This window comes from Coloeus monedula (genome assembly GCF_965178545.1).
Source record: "Coloeus monedula genome assembly, chromosome: 6".
NCBI classification, from domain to species: Eukaryota; Metazoa; Chordata; class Aves; order Passeriformes; family Corvidae; genus Coloeus; species Coloeus monedula.
In genome coordinates, this window is record NC_138786.1 from 48,973,155 (window position 1) to 48,992,284 (window position 19,130).

Below are 19,130 nucleotides of genomic sequence, written 5' to 3' on the forward strand. Positions count from 1 at the left end.
AGAGATCTTATGTTTATGACACTTCAGGTGACCCCAGTGTACTCACTGAACCCATTTTAGTGCAACAAGGCAAGACCCTCAGATGCTGAAGGGTAAAAGTTACAGATGTTTATTTGTAATAATCGATTTTTCTTGGTGAATCATTATGGAAGATATATTTCTTGAACTGCAAATATGCTAGAAGATGCTTGAGACAGCAAAGCCTTTATTGCATGATGTGACTTAGATGCATGCATGGATCCAGTCTTCCTCCTGAAAAACAAAAATATTTCAGCACTGTAACAATGCAAAAGAGTAACAATATAGGCTTCTGTGTGTTTAGAACAGGTCCATTTTAATTCCATTGTTTGAGTTGAATGTTTTCTTAGATTTCCTTTGCTTCCTGACTGGAACCATGCACTAATTATCTTTCACTTCCACCTCCTAAATTCTCCTCCTCTTCTTAATGTAAGTAACAATGCAAAAGGGGAGGGAAAGGGGGAGGCCAAGCTAAGCAAAGCAGAAAACAAGCAGCAAAGAATTTTTTTTCCTGTACATATTATTATATGTAATAATTAATATTTATATTTATAGTCATGTGTGTATTTCTTGCCCTGCTTTCTAACACCACATGGGTATGTCTCCTGTCTGCTGAGCCTTGCTCTGCTTGCTGTGTGTAGTCTGTAGCATTTGTGAGAATACTGGTTTGGTGGTGAGCTCTTAAAGTTCTTGCCTGTACTTGTGTTGATTCCCAATAAAATTTTGTATCTATGTGTAGAAACTTTGTTAAATTTGTAATCTTAACCGTGGTAGGGGTTCCTTTATATTAACAAAGGCTAGCATAGATATGTTCTTGACAATTGTTGTTTTTCATCATTTCAAATCTTTTCGTGTGAGAGGTACTGGTAATATTCTTTGAAGGTAAAGTGAAGATTTCCAGAAGGAGTGAGCACATTAGGGCCTTCTCGATGTGCAGCACCTTTATCCAATGGAGTAGCTTTAGAGGTTTTAGGAGTGCTGTCTACACTGCCACAGTGCAAACACTTTCAGAGAAAGAGTACAAGACCCTAGTGGGACATAAGCAAAGAAAGCTGATACTACAGCATGAGCAGCTGGGGAAAAACTGCTCCCACTAACCTGACAGTGGCTTGGTGGCTACCTTAGCAGAGTGAAGTCCCTTTCCAGCGTGTGATCTAAACAACATGCCCAGCTGATGAGGAGATTCACCAGGCTGCAGAAATATTAAAGTAAAGTAACTCATAAATTCAGGCATTCAGAAGAATATTACCCCCACCTGAGCCTGAAAAGACCTGGCTCTGCATGATGGGACGCATGGTAAGATCAATTACACTGCTAACTCTGTCCATTGTGATCATTAGTGAAGGGCATGCAGCAGTATGGCAAAAACAGTGTTATGATGGTGGATGAGATAATCTGCTCCAGTCCTCCCAAATACCGGTTCCCTGAAGCTGGATTACGGATCATGATTACGAATAAATTTGGACCACGCACCAGAATGCGGATGGCAAGCCGACTCATCATTAATGAGGTACGTTCATTAGGAGAACAGTAAATGACCATGAGCCAGAGGGGTCACCACAGAGCTGTTTTCATAGTGATTCTGGAATTTAGATTCTCCCATGTTCCTACGGATGGGATAGAACTATGTCTTTCTCTAGCAGCTATGTGAGAACAGATTTGAAGATTGATTCCCAGCTGATGATGCTGCCTGTTTTAATGGGAGGGCACTCAAAAAGGAGGGACTATCTTACCTCACTGACAGAAGATGTTTATTTCAGTGTGTGTTTGTGCATATGTGCACATTTAGATTTTAATTGCAGCAGAAGGATTGGTTTTGGTTATTACAAAAGTGGTCAGGTTAAAAAAAGGATCATGAAGACAGCAACCAGAATTCTTAAGAACTGCTCTTATATTATCAACACCTCAGGACCACTTCAGAGATTCGCCTACTTCTTTAGTATTCACTGTAGTCCTCAACTCAAAATAAAAATGGACCAAAATATTTTCATGAGGGGAATTTGCCCTGGACAGTTTCAGTTCTCTCTTGATACATTGTCAGGACTGTACACTGCTTGTTCCACACCAGGCAGCTGAAGTGGCAGGGCTTGGCAAGTGAGGCTGTTTGGAACTTGAGCGAAGTACTGGGGGTGAAATCTTTGGCCTACCAACCTGGGTGCTATGAAGGCAGGATTTTATAATTTGCTCCCACAATATCAAATACAAGAGGTATTTACTCTGGCAAGTAAACAGATTTCAGTACCATAACACAGTTCATGTGTTTAGCCAGCCTTATGAATACCACACTAAAAGATAGCACCATTAATATATTTGTAACAAAAATCCAATTTAACAGTAAAATAGTGAAAGGTGTTATGGTCAGGAGTAGAAGATCAGAGAGGGCACATGGCAACAGTTGACTCTGTAATTCTTGAAGTCAATTCATTGATCAGAGAAAAATTTGTAGTGGCTGTGTGGATAGAAAGCTGATACTTGCCCTTTGAACATCTGCAAAAAATGTTCAGTGAACTTGAGCATTTTGAATCTATGGTTTTATGTATTCTCAGTTATATATTCACAAGTTTTGCGAAGTATTCAGATATGATTTTTCTCTGGTTTTCACTACAGTATGTTATACTGCTTTCAGAAATTTTTTTGCATGTTGTGCAGTTACTTTATTTTTCAAGGCATTTCAGAGCACTTTTTAGGAATTTTGCAAGTTTGTCATGAAAAGAGAACACTTACCAACCCTGCATTACCTCATCAAATGAACTAAAAATATTTATTTTTTTAATAAAAGTAAGACATTACTGTTGCATATAACAACCCCCAGTGCATAAATGGGTATATATACTGATGTTTAAAACCTAATCCCTGTAATTGTTGTATTGTTTATTGGAACTGCAGCATGTCTGCAGGGCCAGTTATGGGCTTCATGTACTGGGACAAGGGCAACAGGGATTAGTCTTGCTTTTGAAATTAAAAATAGGAAGTTTAAATTCACCTCAGTGAATGGAGATGAGAAGGAGGGAGAGGAATTGTATCTGGGAATGAGAGTTCCTGGATAATGAGTCATTCATAAGCCAGCTCTAATTGTGCAGAAATGTCTTGAGTGTTACCACTTGATTTTGGTGCTATTGCTGGTTTGAGTGGGCACTGTTGAGTGAGAAGTGCTTTAGAATAACCACGTTGATTAAAACATGATGTGGAAGAACAAATATTACAACATTCTCCATCATGGCTTGAAAGACTCCTGCTGGTAATTTTGAAGTGGATGGTTAGTGTGGTGAAGCCTGATGCCTGATGAAGACAGGTTTGTTTTTGACTGAAAGGAAAGTTTTGAGGAGAAACTTCATGGCTTATGTGACTGGGGCTCGACAGACAGTAAAACTCAGATTTCACAAAGTAAATCCTTTCTGAACTATGGCAGTTTTTGTTTTGACACTGCAGCGTCAGCGGTTAATCCAATCTGCTAATGGCTCAAGCAAAGCACTTCAGAACAGGAGACAGGAGAATATTGAAAATGGAAACATCCCTGTGGGGAACCAAGAGGAGGAAAATGAACAGGACAATCTAACTCCATTTTCAGTGCCAGGTAAGTCTTACTTTCTAGGTGTTCATAGTACTGAAAGAGAAGATAATTTAAATGCCAAACACTGGGTTGAGAAAGACAACATATGTGGGCAGAGAGGAGGAAGGGGATTGGTTTGACCATCTGAAAGATGGATTTGCTGACAGTAAAACTGGGCTGGAGGCTGGATGACTAAAAGCAGATCTTAGGATAGTGTTTTCCAGTCATCATAGACAGCCATGGTAGAAGTGCTGATTTACCCAAGGTGAAGGGAAAGCGGGAAAGGGAAGTTTGTATTGAAACACTTCAGACTGACCTGATGAGCACTGCACTACAAGTAATTTTGAAGTCAGCAGTTAATAATGACCTGCTGGAAATAGCTAGGCCAGAGGCACCTTGGTGTATAAATACATAATAAATTGATTCAGTGACTGTAAGGGGGGAGGCTTCTTGCATGAAAAGGAAAAAATATTTAGGGGGTGAAAGAGTATTTAAAATTGTTAGAATAGCTGTATGCAATAGTAGTCACCTTCCGAAATTTTTTTGACATTCTTTGGTATAAAGGGCTATGTATAACCAACCTCTTGTGCTAGTGCCCTTACCGCATTGCAGGTTGACTCTTGCCCAAATGCTTTGGAGATTAGACAGCAGAGATGAGATCAGCCCTCACAGACGTGTAGTCTGTCACATAGTTACTGTTTAACACAAGTATTGCTCAGTATGGGTAAATATCACATGCAGTGAAAAAGAAGGATTCCGTGTTGTATCTAGTTTCTTAGAGATCCCATTGCTTCAGTTGCTATCATTGTAGAAGAGATGTTTGTGATTGAACAAACACTGAAGCATACTATGTGAAGACTAGATGATACTGTATGTTTTCATGTGTTACTGTGTTCCCACAGGAGCTTCTTGCAGTCAGCAGTTACAGATTGGAGTGAGGAAGCAAACTAATTCATGGGAGATAGGCCCATTAGATGGGCTTCTGATCATTCATGAGATAGTGAAAAAAATACTTTTATTGTATGGTGAACTAACAGGATCCAAGTCAGCAATATGCTTGTGCACATGAGCAAGTTAATGACAACAGTAATAATAATAATAATAGTAATAATAACAACAGAAACTAATAAACAACTTCTAAAAAGGAAAAATATCTCCCCAAACCATCTAAAAATCATAGAATCCTATAATCAGTAAGGTTGGAAAAAATGTCAGAGATTATTGAGTCCAGCCATTAACCCAATGCTGCCGAGTCCATGCTAAACCATGTTACTTAGCACCTCATCTGTGCTTCTTTTGAACACTGCTGGAGACAGCGATTCCACTGCTTCCATGAGCACTCTGTTCCAAAGCTTGACCACCCTTGCATGGGTTGGCAAGGAAGACTTTTAAACTGAGATGTTTTTAACAAGTTTTTGGATACAAGTTTTGATTAGGGTAGTGCAATCATTCATTTCTTCTTACGTTCCAGATGGCTTTTTTATGAATAAAACATAGATTACAGATTAGAGCTTCCTAAGCGTGTGACATTCACAATAGACAAAATGCTCTGAACTAAATAGGGAGTTATTACTTATGTCACTGGTCTTCTTTAAATGCAGTTTTTCTGCATATTTGAGAAAGTCTTTAAAGATAAAGTAAGGTTCAACAGGCCAGAGTGGAACCACTGGTGATGCAATTCATACTGAAGGGAGCAAAAGTTCAACATGAACTCAAGGAGCTGTGTAATAGTGATTAAGTGGTTGTATAAAATCCTCATCATTACCTTCAGGTTTTGTCACTCCTGTTGTCGGGCGATGATTATCAATTGGTTGGATTCTCATTCCTCAACTCGTATGTTCTGAGAGAGAATTCTTTTATTTTGCTTTCAAAAGCACCACTCAATAAGTTTGGTGAAAATGTGAGGACCCAGCATCATGCTTTGTTGTTGTTTAAGTACTGTGGCACAATCAGTTGCCTAAAAAACTCCTGACATTTAAAACTGGCTTCAGGGAAAAGGTAGTTTGCAGTTTCCCAGAATCCCCTCTGGTTTTCTTTGGTATATTTTCTGTCCAGGAATAAGGCACGTACATTTTCTAAAGATCAGAAGTTCATGTATTTTTTCAGTACTGTAAAGTGTTCTGTGAAGGATAAGCTTTCAGTTTTCAATAGGACTTTCCAATTCAACCAGTTGCGGCGTCCTAAGTAAAAAATTCACTCTAGTATTTCGGGAGCTGCAACTGCAATGGCTGTGAGTTGGCCCAACCCCTTTTTTTGTGCTGTTCTGTAGTCACATTTTCTAGCCTAGTTTGGCATTTGACTTTCTTTCTTCAACTTGCATGTTCTAGATACTTTTGCAAGAACAAGTTTGTTTTTTTCTGAAACAGAAGTAAATGTAAGGGAAGTGTGAAGTTTCATCTCTGAGTGATTCACAGTAATTATTTGCCATCTCAAAATGCATCTTTTGCAATTTTTTTCTTTTTTTTATCCTCAGTCAACAGGAGTGCTCAGCAGTAACTGTAGGGCTTTAGCAAGCAGAAATAGAGAATACAGTTGTCATATGAAAACAGTCTCAAACAGTTTCAGCATATATCCCCTTTGTCATGATGCCTTTTCCTGGTCTTAAAATCAAGAATCCAACACGGTTAGAAGGGAAAAAGGGATTTTACCTTGGTATTTATTTTAAGGATCCTTAGGTGCACCACGTCCAGGTCAAATACACCTCGATGCCCACTGCAATGCACACTCCCAAAAGATCTGGTATAACATTATAGGTCTTACTAATTAGCATATCTATCAAAGATTCCCCACTCAGAGGCTTGAATGAGCCCCCTTCCCCAAGGAACCTTCCCCTGGATGGTTCTCTCTTAGTTTACAGAATGTGTTTTGGAGAGGACCTTGGGGTCTGGGGCATACTATTCTCTCCCTATGAAGCTTCTAAAATGTTCAGTCTCCTAGCTTAACAAACAAGTCCAAGAATGTAGGCAAAAAGCATTAAGAATACAGAAGTTGTAAAAAGGTATAAAAGGAGTTTAAAAGAAAAGGCAAAAAATCATCATGGCATCAGTCAAACATCCAGAGAGATTTACTCCCGGGTGTGGGTGTGGTTCAGGCCCATCCTGAAACAGAAGACAACATGCAGGTTTTGTGGAAGCTGCGTATCATATCATTCAAAGAGCCTTTGCCTTTGGTTTCTGTGTGGGAAAAACACATTCTCTTTAAAAGAGGAATTTCTTTCTTGACCTGACCTTTAGACTGTGATGATTATCTCCCAAGAGAAAGGCTCATTTGAAGCTTTACAATTTGATTACTCTACAGTTGTTTGAAAACAGATCTTAAACTTATAAAAAAACCCCCCACAGATCAGAACAAAATAGGATGAAACTGGGCAGGCATATGTTGACAGCAAAATGGTGTGTTAAAGCCCTTGCGCAATGGTCTTTTAGAGCCCAGACTCAGAAAAGCACTTTTGTGCAGCTCTTAATGGATGCTTAAACCCCTTCCATTGTCACATGTTCTGCACCCTTTAAAATACTCTGTGATCTCAGCTCCTGATCATTTCACAGGAATGAAGAACTACTTCTCTTACAGGATTGGAGCACGGATGCTTTATATAAGTCATGATGGTGTTAGCTGAAACAGGAATAATAATTCCTAGAGCTAAAATGAGATGGCAATAAAGGAGATTAGTAATCCTATCCATTTTTGTTTGGATCCAAAATAAAAAGATAGCATGTAGGATAGAACCAAAAAAAAAGTAACACTATCTTAAAGCATTTAAAATGTTTGTACTTGGTCAAAACAAATGTTTGTCTCAATATTCTTACTCCAACCATGATTTTATGAAGAAACCTGGGGAAGAATGAGACGGGACAAGTTATTGTTCAGCTGATTTCATCTCAAGGAACTTCCTGCTCTCGGTGTAAAATTTTGATTTGAAGTTCCTTAGTGGGTTTCTTCTTCATTAACCTAATGTCTAATGGTCATTGAATCTTTGCAAACATTTAACACCCACATCATCTTTGGAAAGGATTATTATTTTGTGAAGAATCTTATACTTACTTTGAACCTGGCTCCTACTTGCTTCATTTAATGTCTTCTTTTATTGGAAACATGGTAGACAAGGCAAACCCAGTGTACCTCACTTGAACACTCAGGATACTGCAGCACTTTGTTAAACAGCAAGGTTAAAACATACAAAATAAACCAGGCCAAAATCCAGCCAAGTCTAACAAGGTATGGGGAGTACCTCTGTTCAGTTACATCTTATTTTTGTTGAATGTTGTCCTGTGTAAACGTATTGTACCTCTGAGAGAAAAGCTCGTTTCTGGGTACTGGAGCAAATTCTTGTTTGTAGACCAGTTTCCATTGTACCAAAAATGTGTATTTAAGGGAAAATTATTGGTATAAATCCAGATATACAAAGTGTGGTAAAGGCACAGTCTGCAAATAGAAATTTGAGTTGTTTTGGGCAGATTTCATGGTCTGGAATTTGGAACTTGTATTCTGGAAAATGAAACTTCCGAGAAGAATATCAGTAGGTTGAAAAATTGTCTGTTTTGGATGAGGATGAGAAGAAAAACCTTGGTATTTTCCACAGGAAGAAAATATTTCCAAAGGTCTGTTGCAGGAGAATTGCAATAAAAATATTTTAATATGTCAGCTGCCCACTTGGAAGGCTGACAAAGACTGAGCCTCTTTGGATGCTGTTTTACACACTACACAGCCTTTTTCTAGTGTGATAATTCAAAGTCTCTTGCCCCCACAGTTTCTAAGGGAAGTTGCAGAACTGAAGTCAGTGTTAATTTTTGTAATGAGAAATTGAAAGCTATTTTCTGACAATGTTTTTTTTTTTAATTTTGCAACAGACATTTTTCTGTGGAAAATAATTGTGATGGAAAATTCACAATGGATCTAGTTTGTTATATCAGTTTCAGTTGTTTCTATACTGAGTACCATACTTAAGAGAAAAATTTGTATTTCACTGTTGTGATTTAGATACTGCACATGACTAGAAATTAATAAAGTTTTCAGATTGTCTAATTTACTTATATTGAAGTTTTCCAATCAGTCTGAACTCTGATGAAAAGCATTTTCTAACAGAAATTTGCTTGCTGTGTGGGTTATTACAAAGCTCCTAGTGTAGAGGCATGTGTGTTGCTTTTACACTTTATCAAGTTGAGAATTAAACTGATATTGAAAATAATATGTGGGTATAAATACATCTTTGTAAATATAAAGCTTAATTAGAACCAAGGAGACAGGTATTTTGAAAATCATTTTAATTGGAGAAAAAACAGATTGGTTTTTTTTGGTTGGTGGGTTAGGTAAAGAGATTTTAAAAGATTAAAAAGGAATTTAAAAACTTTAAAAATTATTAAGTGAAGCATGAAAAAAATTTGCAGCAATAATCTTTTTAGGTGAGCCTGGATGTGCCTCATTTTCCCTCTAAGTTTACCATCAACAAAAAAAACCCTGGAAAAATAGCAATCAATAGTTAACTTCAGGAAGCCTTTCTCATTTCAATTAGAGAACACCTTTCCCAGTTTTCAAGTTACCTTAAGTAAGAGATTTATATGAATTCATAAACATACAGTTACGAAAATCCTGTGTGCCAATTAGATTCATGCCTTTCAGGGATGTTACTCTGTTTTTAGATCAGTCAGCTAATCATTGCTTTGTGTAAGGAGATGCTTCTTTCACTTGGGAAGGTTTAGTTAGGCATGTTCTGAAGTAACTAATGTATGGAGCTGAGATCTGTGCTTGACTGACACATTTTTAAAGGGAAGACTAAGTGGAAAAGCTGTCATATTTAGCTGACTACGCCTAATGGTGTAGTTACAGACTCTACTCTTTTTCAGTTTAAACTTGAAGTGTTTTCTCTGCAGCTTATTTACTGTGACATGTAATGGGCTGCCTGCACTATGTGTTTTTGGAAGTTCAGTTTCAGACTAGCTCTAGCTAGGTCCCGTGGACTAAACGCCCATTATTACTTGGAACACTTTTAATTTTGTGCCTCTGGTTCAGCTTTATACCAAGGGAGTGTTTATTGGTGTGATACAAGGCTGATCTGTGTTGCAGACTAAAATAGAGTAAATTGCAAACCCAAAAATATGAAGTGGGGTCAGTCATCACATTTACTTCAAGAGTACACTTCTGATCTAAAGGTAGACACAAATGTAGTTTCACACTTTCATATTGAGCTCCTCTCAGCACTCTTTGAGTGTTGCAAATAGGACTGTGTTTTTTCTGTAAAAAATGCTTTCTTTAGCGCCTTAAAGAAATACTTGTTTCTTCTCAGTGCTGTGATGTATGTTGCTGTCTTTGTTCGCCAGGACACTATCTGTATGTGAAAGTAATTATTGTGAGCATAAAACATCTGGAAAGATGACTAGCCCAGGAATGTATTAAAAATTAGAAAAGAGCTCTTTGTTGTAGGGCTGCCACTTCATTTTCAGAAACATTGTAATCAAGCTCTTTTGTAATGATACCTCTCTGAAATACTTGGCATGCTTGGCTTCCAAATATCTGTGGAAACAGAAAAAATGGATGTATGAAGTAGTGCAAACAACTTCTTGCAAAAAACCCTTAGTCTTCTTGTTTTACAGCAGAGTGATGTGAACAGAATGTAGACCAGTGTTGTTTTCTGTAATAAAGCAATATTCTTTCATTATTGTTGGGGGGGGAGGGGTGCAAAATACTCCTTTCCTCTGTTATGTGGGTTGCTGCAGGAGCCTTTAGACCCAGGGCTCACAAGAGTGGGTGGTACCACTGTTAAAACTACTGTGCTGAGGTCTTGTAATGAGACAGAACAGTTGTTTATTGAATAATGGCCTTAATGGGAATGATCATTTTCTTCCTTGCAGATGTAGTAGGGAGCTACTCAACAGTTGTAAAACAGATTGTCATGACCTATAAGCGTACTTCACTTTAACCTCTTTATCATTAAATCTTTTTAATTATTATTTTTGAGTGGGTGGTCGAAACCAAAACAACAGAACAGCAGAAGAAGTACTTTGAAAAGAACTAAAAAAAAAAATTATCTTCAAGCTGTGTATTGATTGTGCATTCATCTAAGCCATGTGAAATGAATAAAGTCATCAGTTTCCTGAGGAAATAAAGTCTCACTTCATTGGGGTTGCTGCTAAATGTACTTAAAGTCTTAATAACCTGCCAAGTTACAATGTAAGAGTAGACTTCTTCAGCACTGTGTGCCACACAGGTTCCATGACCCAGCATAGCAGGAGCTGAATAAAAAGGCCTGAGGCAAAACAAAGGCCAGATACACATAAGGTTTTGTATAAAAGTTTATAAAATCTAGAAAACCAAAACACAGAAGAGAAGACAATGTAGAATGTGTCAAGTACACTGCTTTGGCCATGGTGGTTCCAAACTGTTCCAGGCTAACTGCAAGTGGCCACTCAGCTTCTCTTGTTAATCCAGCAAACCCCAGAATTACACACAGCTATTCCCCAAAGTCTCAAGCCTAGCTGCCAATGTAATGAATGCAAATGTCACTCCTACAAACCCTCTAGCTGAGCAGTTTCAACTCAAGACGTTGTGTAGGTAAAGCATCACCACTAGAGCCAGGAATTTTAATCTTGACACACATCCATTCAAACTCAGCAAAGATAATGGAAAGGCAAGTCCTCCTCTACCAGTACTTAGGTTTTCCTAGAAATGAACAAGCATAGCTATGCTGGTGGTAAGGGACTATGCATTCTCAGTTAAACATTTGTTTAAGTAATTCAGGGTACTAGACAGGATCCCAGACAAGATGCATATTCCGCAGCAGAGGCTGAGTGCATTTATTCTCTCTTTGTTCTTAAGGCAAGTCTGTTTCTTTTATTTATGTTACTGAAAGGAGAAATGGCACTGCCTATGTGTAGCAGCACCAAAGTCAGTCAGATTACGCCAACACAGATCAGAATTGGATCCATAATTTTTTCAGTCAATCATCCACTGACCCTGCATTTGGAGTTACGTGCTGAGGATATTACTGGCCTAGACCATGCTGACTTGTTGGACTATGAACCAAGCTTAGCCACTTGAGTAGACAAAGAGTAAAAATTAACTATCTAGGAATCTTTAAATAATCCAAACTGTAACAAATTAAGCAGGAGCAGGTATAAATTACCATAGGATATTTCGTAGAATATTTACAGGGTTGTTAAGAAGTAAAGAGAGAAGTGAGCCAAGAAGTGTCATTTTCTGGACAGAACAGGTAAAAGATAAGTGTTTTAAAAAACATCTGTGCAGCACTGTGTGTAACCAGAGGGGAAAAGGGTCTTTCCTGTGAAGTCTGTAATAGATCCTCAGTGACATGTAAGATTCTAGCATTAGAAATGACCCTGGGAGACTTCATTTTTAGTAGTAGTAGTAGTAGTTTTATGCATTAGAAGTTCCACAGCCACAAGCTATAAATGGGAATAAAGAGCAAAGCTTAGTCTAAGATTTCATGGTGAGTTTATGACATCTCAGAATTCACAAGGAAATCTCAAGTTAGGAAGCTGTTTCATAACTCAAGCAAGAAAATTTAGTTCTAGAATATATACAAAAGTAAATGAATAAAGACTTGCATTTGGACTCATCAAATTAAATTTGACTAGTAAGTAGCCTCATAAATGATAAAAGTATTAGTGATTTTTAAATGTTTAATATGAAATTTCATTGCATCCTGGTGCAAATTGGTCCAAAGGACTGAGTTCAATTCAATTAAAAGCACTAACAAAAATTCCTGTTAAACAAATCTTAAATCCCAAAGTCTTTGCTGAAAGAAAATTACTGGTGAAATTGATAGGAGCTGGATATTAACTGTTCTTTCTAATGTAGCTCAGTAACTTCACTGGAGGATGTGTCAGATAATTTTCTTCAGTGTGATCAATGACAGCATGTTTTAGTAGATCTCAAGCATAGCATTATGAGTTAATGATGGAAACCCCTACTTAATTCTAGCATAATTCTAGCATAATTCTAATGCAATGTAAGGAAAGCCCAAGCCGAAGTGGCCACGATGTTGGCTGTGATACTTTCACTTAGCCTGATAGATAAATTTGTTATCCTACTTGAAGGATACGGCATGAACTCTATTAATAGCACCCCATTTATGTATGGCCCAGTTATAAATAATTCTGTTTTATATCTTGAGATTACATTTGCAATGCTGTAAATTTTAAAAAAATGACAAGGTGTGTACCTGTCTTCAGCGATGGCAGTTCTCGCATATTTCTCACCAGCTGATTTTGGAGAGCTGTACAAGGGAAGTCACTACATTGTTTCCTTTTCCAGAAGTTTTCTTTTACCATCTCAAGGTGGTGCTGTATGCAGATGGAGAGACTTAACAAATCTAGATCTTCTAAGTAAACTTCTGCCCAAGTTAGAACAATGAGGCATGTGAAAAACAATTGCCATGTTCATAGGTTGGGTCTTTTGCTTCTGTTTTCTGCTGTACAGAATGTACAAGTTATTTTCACCACTTGGATTTTGATATTCCTATTCAGGTGAGGGGGTGGGGTTTTTTTGGTTGGTTGGTTTTGTTGTGGGAGGTTTTTTTAAATACTGGATCAGTAGTAACACATTTGAAAGAGCAACAAACCTGATGTAATTTTGGTTTTAAAATCAGCTGTGATTTTAAATCATTGTAATTCTTCCCTGGATTTTCATAGACCTTGGCAGGCTTAAGTATAAGAAGATTCTGGATGTGCATGCTGAACTGGGCTGAAAGTGACAAGGCCAGTATAGTTGAAAGGTACACTGGAAAATGAGCTGGCATGCACGATTGTAAGCATCCCTCTGGGATCATCTGCTCTGCTCAAACCGGTGTAACTGAGCCTGGGATAGTGATGGGAAAACTAAACTGTTTCTTTCCTTTGTCCTGCAGATGGAAAAATGAACAAAATTAAATGGCTTTTGACATGGCCATTGATATTTGTGCTCTTTACCACAATTCCAAACTGCAGCAAACCACGCTGGGAGAGGTGCTTTATGCTGACATTCATCTTGTCCACTCTCTGGATTGCCTTGTTCTCCTACTTCATGGTGTGGATGGTAAGTGTATGTACCAGGACTTGGTACTGAGTGAAATGTGCATCTCAAAGTATGTAAAAATCTTCTGTGCATTTGTTAAAGAAAGCCATGTAATTGTAGGGCAGTCTCTTCAGCTCGTACTGTAATTATTATAATTTTAGCTTTCTGCTGCTTTTATCTGCAGGAATAATTGGGTCTTTACTGTATAGGGCCTGATACAGTACAGGAAGGTACTGGAGAACATCTCTACTTTCCTCAAATGCCTGTCAGGCACCTCTTTTATGTTTCCTCTCATGAAGGATTGTGTTTTCTATATACATTTTGCAACTTTCTGTATAATTCTCGCATTATAAAACAACTCTCTAACATAGACTGTGTATAAGAAATTCACATGCCAGCCAAAGCCACACATTTATATCATATGTCATACTCTGTACCTTGGTTCCATAAGTAGATATCCCTTTCACAAATGAGAGAGGTGCTCATTAGGGCTGCAACACATACTGCTTTAAGAGGCAGCTGGACTGTAGTACCTTGTTACCAGTCTCAGCAGGAGAATCATGCCCCCTCCTATTTCTAGGTCTCTGCTTGCCCCTGAAGATGAGGTTTGTCAGTGAGTTCCTAAAATACAGCTATTCTTTAGTGAAGGGTCCAATTTTCCTCATGTGATAGACTGTCAAACTATTTCAAGAGAACAACACATAGCCTAGAAGACTTCCATCTTTAGCAGTCTCAGCAGGGAAGCAGCTGTCTGTCCCTGGTTCAGTCTCCTCTCTCTCACAAGCCTATTTCCTTTTAAGCTGCCTTTTCTTGATGTTTTTTCAGCCCTCTTTGGATGTTCCAGCTAAATACAGTTCCCTGTCCTTTCTAAGAGCTCTGCTGCAATCTTCAGTGATTCCCTAAGCTGTTTTAAAGCTGCATCTGGAATATCAGACGTGCTCACTCGGGATTATATTAGAAGTCATGCAAGAAACTAGTTCCTTCTTCATGTGTTAGGTTACAATAAGTTCTTTCTGTCTCTGCCACTATATTACAATATAATACTGGTTGCAGCTCTTCTGAGAATAGAACCAGTGAGAATCCTGCCATTCGTGGAACCCAAAAATACCCCAAGCCTACACACTGGATTATGTCTCCTTAAAACATCAGTGTGTCATGTAGAACAACAGGAAATTGAGTTTTGTTTGTTCACAGAATGTTGAATAATAAGACCCAAAGTCCTTTTCCTTTGCACAGCATTGGTTTTAGGCTGGTTTTTCCACAAGTACTTAATTTGCAGAAATGGATGAGTATTCTGAGTCTGTTCCTGTTAGGGTCCACACCAGAAATCAAAGTTAAGAGTATGCTGCAGCTGTATTGGAATGAGGAGACTTTCTAAATAGGATAAGTTAATCTACCTTCCTCCTTGTTCAGGTGACTGTGATTGGATACACCCTTGGGATACCAGATGTGATCATGGGCATTACTTTCCTGGCTGCAGGAACAAGCGTCCCAGACTGCATGGCCAGCTTAATAGTAGCAAGACAAGGTACTGTGTCTGCTGAAGCATAACTGCAGTCTTACAGTGTGCTCTGTGATTTGCTTCCTCCATACACACAAATTGTCAATGCAATTTTATCATTTTATTTTTATTTTTACTGTTTCAGCACCTCATTAAAAGCCAAAACACTTTGCTAATATTGTGAACCAAAAAACTATCTTTTGCTTATTGCGACTAGGCATTCTAGCATTCTAGAAGGTAAATCAACACTCAGATATCCCATGCATGGTATGTATCAGTGAGGGTAAAAAGACAAAAGTTGCAGACAAAACTAGAATATCAGCTATTAAAAACGACATTGAAGAATATACACTGACCAGCACTTCTCCATGTAAAGCTTGTACTGATTTCTAGAAGACCTCTCAAACCCAAGGAAGTGAAGTGTTTTAAGAGAATCTGGTAGAAGTGATGTTGCTCCAGGCAGAGTTCTCATCCAAATGCAGACCTCTTTCCCATTGGAACATATGAATAACTGCACTGCACAGAGTTTTGGGTTACTGACAGCTACATCCTCCTCAGCTGTCCATTTGAAATTGTCAAAGGCTTTCTAATTTATCTTTAAATTTTAATAAAAGATTTATGTTTCTTTTTTACTTGTAAAATGCTGGTAGCAACATCTCTTCCAGTTGTTGAAAAACATTAAAGCTGGCAGTGTGTTCTTCTGTACAGTAGTGGATTAAGAAAAGGACCTGATTTTATTCTTTTCCACTATTTCAATTCCCACAGCCTTTTTTTTTGTCAGATAGTGACATCTCCAGCACACATCTTTGGGCAAACAACAAGGGCTTTGCCGTGATAAATTAGGTACTCAAAAGCCCCACCTTTGTAATTTGAAATAGGAGTAGTGCTGTTAAATATTGCTTGCTTGAAATGTGTTACATATTTAAAGTACATAATTTTCCATGTTGGCATTATTTACTGTGTGCAGAATATTCTCACAAAAACAGTACAAAAAAGTCTTCAGAATTATTATGGAACCACCTTTCCACTAAATTAATTTTGCATGTGTTACGGAAATTATCTCCCTACCTCAGATACTCTGGGCAGTTCAGGGGGGATTGGATCAATGCAGATCATTCCCCTCCAGTACACAGAATAATGGCTGTATACTTTGATTTTATCAAAGAGTTGTTTTTGGTTTTTTTTTCTCTGCAGGCCTCGGTGACATGGCAGTATCCAACACAGTAGGGAGCAATGTCTTTGACATTCTGGTGGGACTTGGCGTTCCATGGGGTTTGCAGACCATAGCGATTGATTATGGATCAACTGTATGTATACATGACAAATCTTTAATTTGCACTTCTGTTTTTTAAAAATCCTAAAAAGAAAGCATGCAAATAAAACAAGTTTAAAAGAAAAACCAACCTGTTGAGCATGTTATTAGTTGCTAAATAAGGTGTTACTTCTTTGCCAAGGAACCCAATGTTAAGGAAGCAATTCGTGTTCCACAAGCTGCAGTTAATTTCCAGTTGGTCAACTGGAGTACGTTACACCGTGTAGCAAAAAAATACTGCCATGGATGGAGCCATTGTCATGGCTCTATAATTTTCTTCCTACACAACTTCCAGTAAACCTGTCTCTATGTACTTTAGTATTTTTTAAGATCAGAATAACAGCATGTCTCTCTTCTGAGGATTTTTAACATAAAATCCATTATAAATGCTCACTTCTTTTTTAATGGAGATGGGATTGCTTTGCATTCGGATTGATTCCTTGATCTTCCTGTTCTTCATTAGGATACATCTATTAAGCATTTGCATAGTTTAATGTATATGAGGCACTATTCAAAGCAGAAGGTGGACTTAAAATCAGTAAATTGATTTTTCATCTCCAAAGCACAGTTATATGGTCAGCATTTTAAAAGTCTTTTCTGATTTCCACAGGTTAAAATAAACAGCAAAGGATTGGTTTATTCAGTTGCACTTTTGCTAGGATCAGTGGCACTTACCGTAAGTATTAGAGCATCTACAAGTATTCCAACTTGAAAATACTTACTAGGTATTTACATGTTACAGAAAGATAAAATAGAAATATTTAGCATTGATTCTTGTGAAGTATCATTCTTCTAACAATACCACCAGTTGAAGAGCTACCATTGTCCTCAGTGAGGACTGAAATCTGGCATTTGGTGTAAGAGATGCTGGATATGTGTAGGTCTAATGGATTTCAGTGGCAGTGTTTAAATTGTTGAATCCAGCAGTACTTCTGTGGTCCTGTGTCCATACCCCAGGCCTGTCTCTACTTTGTGCTGAGAGAAGACCTGGTGTGCTTAATCACCCTTTGCCTTTGTCTCTGATTTCCAAAACCAGCCTGGACTAATCAAGTGCTGTAGCCTAAACCCTTAATGAAGACTAGTCTGAGGACTGTGAACCCCAGGACTCGGAATAGACATGCTAAATGATCACTCAGCATAAGACACCCTTGTAACACATGACTTCCTAAGGTGAAACAATAATTCTGTTTGAAAAGTCAATTTTGCTGGTACTTAAGGTCTGATCCTTCTTGACTCCCAGGGAATGCTCTGTAGGAAGAATCAAATCAGGTATAAGGAATCAAAAAGGTATAAAAATATCCACTTATACTAATGTCTTTCACTGACTGCTTGTGGAGGCTTTGTAGAGGAGGGGGTCACCACTGGAGATTTCACACTGTTGCATGACTAGGTCTTACAAAGCTTCACATCACCTGTGCATGACTTAAGTGATAGAATGACCAGGGTGACTTAAGTGGTAGAATGACCAGGGCTGTTCACTCTGCTACTAACTTCCCAATGTATCTGATCTATAAGGTGTGAGAGCGTGTTCCTTCCTTTTCTTATCCCCAGCCTGCCATACTGCACAGTGCCTGTGGAACAACACAGATGTTCTGTAGACATTTGTATCTGGTGTTGCTGCATGGATATTTTTTATCAACACTTTGGGGGAAAAATGGGAGGATTATGCAGATGTGTTACTGTGCTTTTCTTCATGCTTTTCTGAAAAGAGTCTTTTCGTAGCAGAAGCCAGATCACCTGAGTTTGAGGCATCTATTACTGTCTCATTTGTTCTGTTGAGTACCCTGATTTGCACAGACCCTCCCAGCAAGCTCAGTGGAGACTTTTGAGCAAAATAAGTAATAGTTCAGAGGAACTCAACACCATGGAAAATAGATGCCTTCATGAGGACTTCATTGCTTTTCTACCTGTAACTTGTAACTCCCTTTAGTTCTGGAGCTCAGCAAATCAGCAAGGAAAGCACCTCTTCAGAAGCTGTTGAAAGAATGGGCATTAGGTGTACTACTGTGACATAAGGGATCTGGAGGAGAACACTTGAGGGAGGACATTAATTTAGTTTAGTTCATAAAATATTTTGTGAAACAGTCATAGGACAACTGAGAGTCAGAAGAGGGTCAACAACATATGTTGCCTTTCTGATCTATAAAATACTGAGAATATATTTTTGTCTTCCTGCAAGATCTCTAATTCAAAATACTCTCATTTTTAGCTTATAATGGTTGTTTCCAAAAGTGTCCTTCAGAGCTTAATTAACTGACACTCTGTTTGCTTGCAGGTGTTTGGAATCCATATAAATAAGTGGAAACTTGACAGGAAATTAGGCATCTACGTGTTGCTTCTTTATGCTGTTTTCCTGTGTTTATCTATAATGATAGAGTTCAATGTCTTCACCTTTGTCAACTTCCCTATGTGCCGAGAAGAACTTTAATCCACAACAAGGAGAGAGACTGAAATTCTTCTGATTACACATGCTGTAAATCACAGGAGGCATTTCACATTTCTACCTTCTTTCCATCAGTAATTTGAGTGTCATTCCTGCTTCATCAGCTAACAAGCACTTTTACCTATACGGAAGGAAAACATACCTTTCTTTTAACATGCTAGCTGAAGGCAACCAAAGCATTTTCCTAACCTTTGGATATTGCTGCTCAGTCATAAAGCTACATGGATCTTACACAGAACTCTAAAAGGACCCATTTCTGGGCATTCTGTTGTGGTTTTCATTCTCCTTTTGCAGACAATCA

General features: G+C 38.2%; 1 protein-coding gene across 1 annotated transcript in view; it reads left to right on the forward strand.

The window, feature by feature from the left end:
• Positions 1 to 18,814, forward strand: part of SLC24A4 (solute carrier family 24 member 4) — a gene marked incomplete at both ends in the record, with an annotated part of 83,520 nt that extends 64,706 nt beyond the window's left edge. Inside the window, 7 exons of the mRNA XM_082284538.1 lie at positions 1,359 to 1,528; positions 3,448 to 3,592; positions 13,428 to 13,594; positions 14,987 to 15,101; positions 16,269 to 16,381; positions 16,997 to 17,062; positions 18,662 to 18,814. Of these exons, the coding sequence (XP_082140664.1) occupies positions 1,359 to 1,528; positions 3,448 to 3,592; positions 13,428 to 13,594; positions 14,987 to 15,101; positions 16,269 to 16,381; positions 16,997 to 17,062; positions 18,662 to 18,814 (929 nt within the window). The remainder of the gene's footprint in view (positions 1 to 1,358; positions 1,529 to 3,447; positions 3,593 to 13,427; positions 13,595 to 14,986; positions 15,102 to 16,268; positions 16,382 to 16,996; positions 17,063 to 18,661) is intronic.
• Between the last annotated feature and the right edge of the window lie 316 nt (positions 18,815 to 19,130).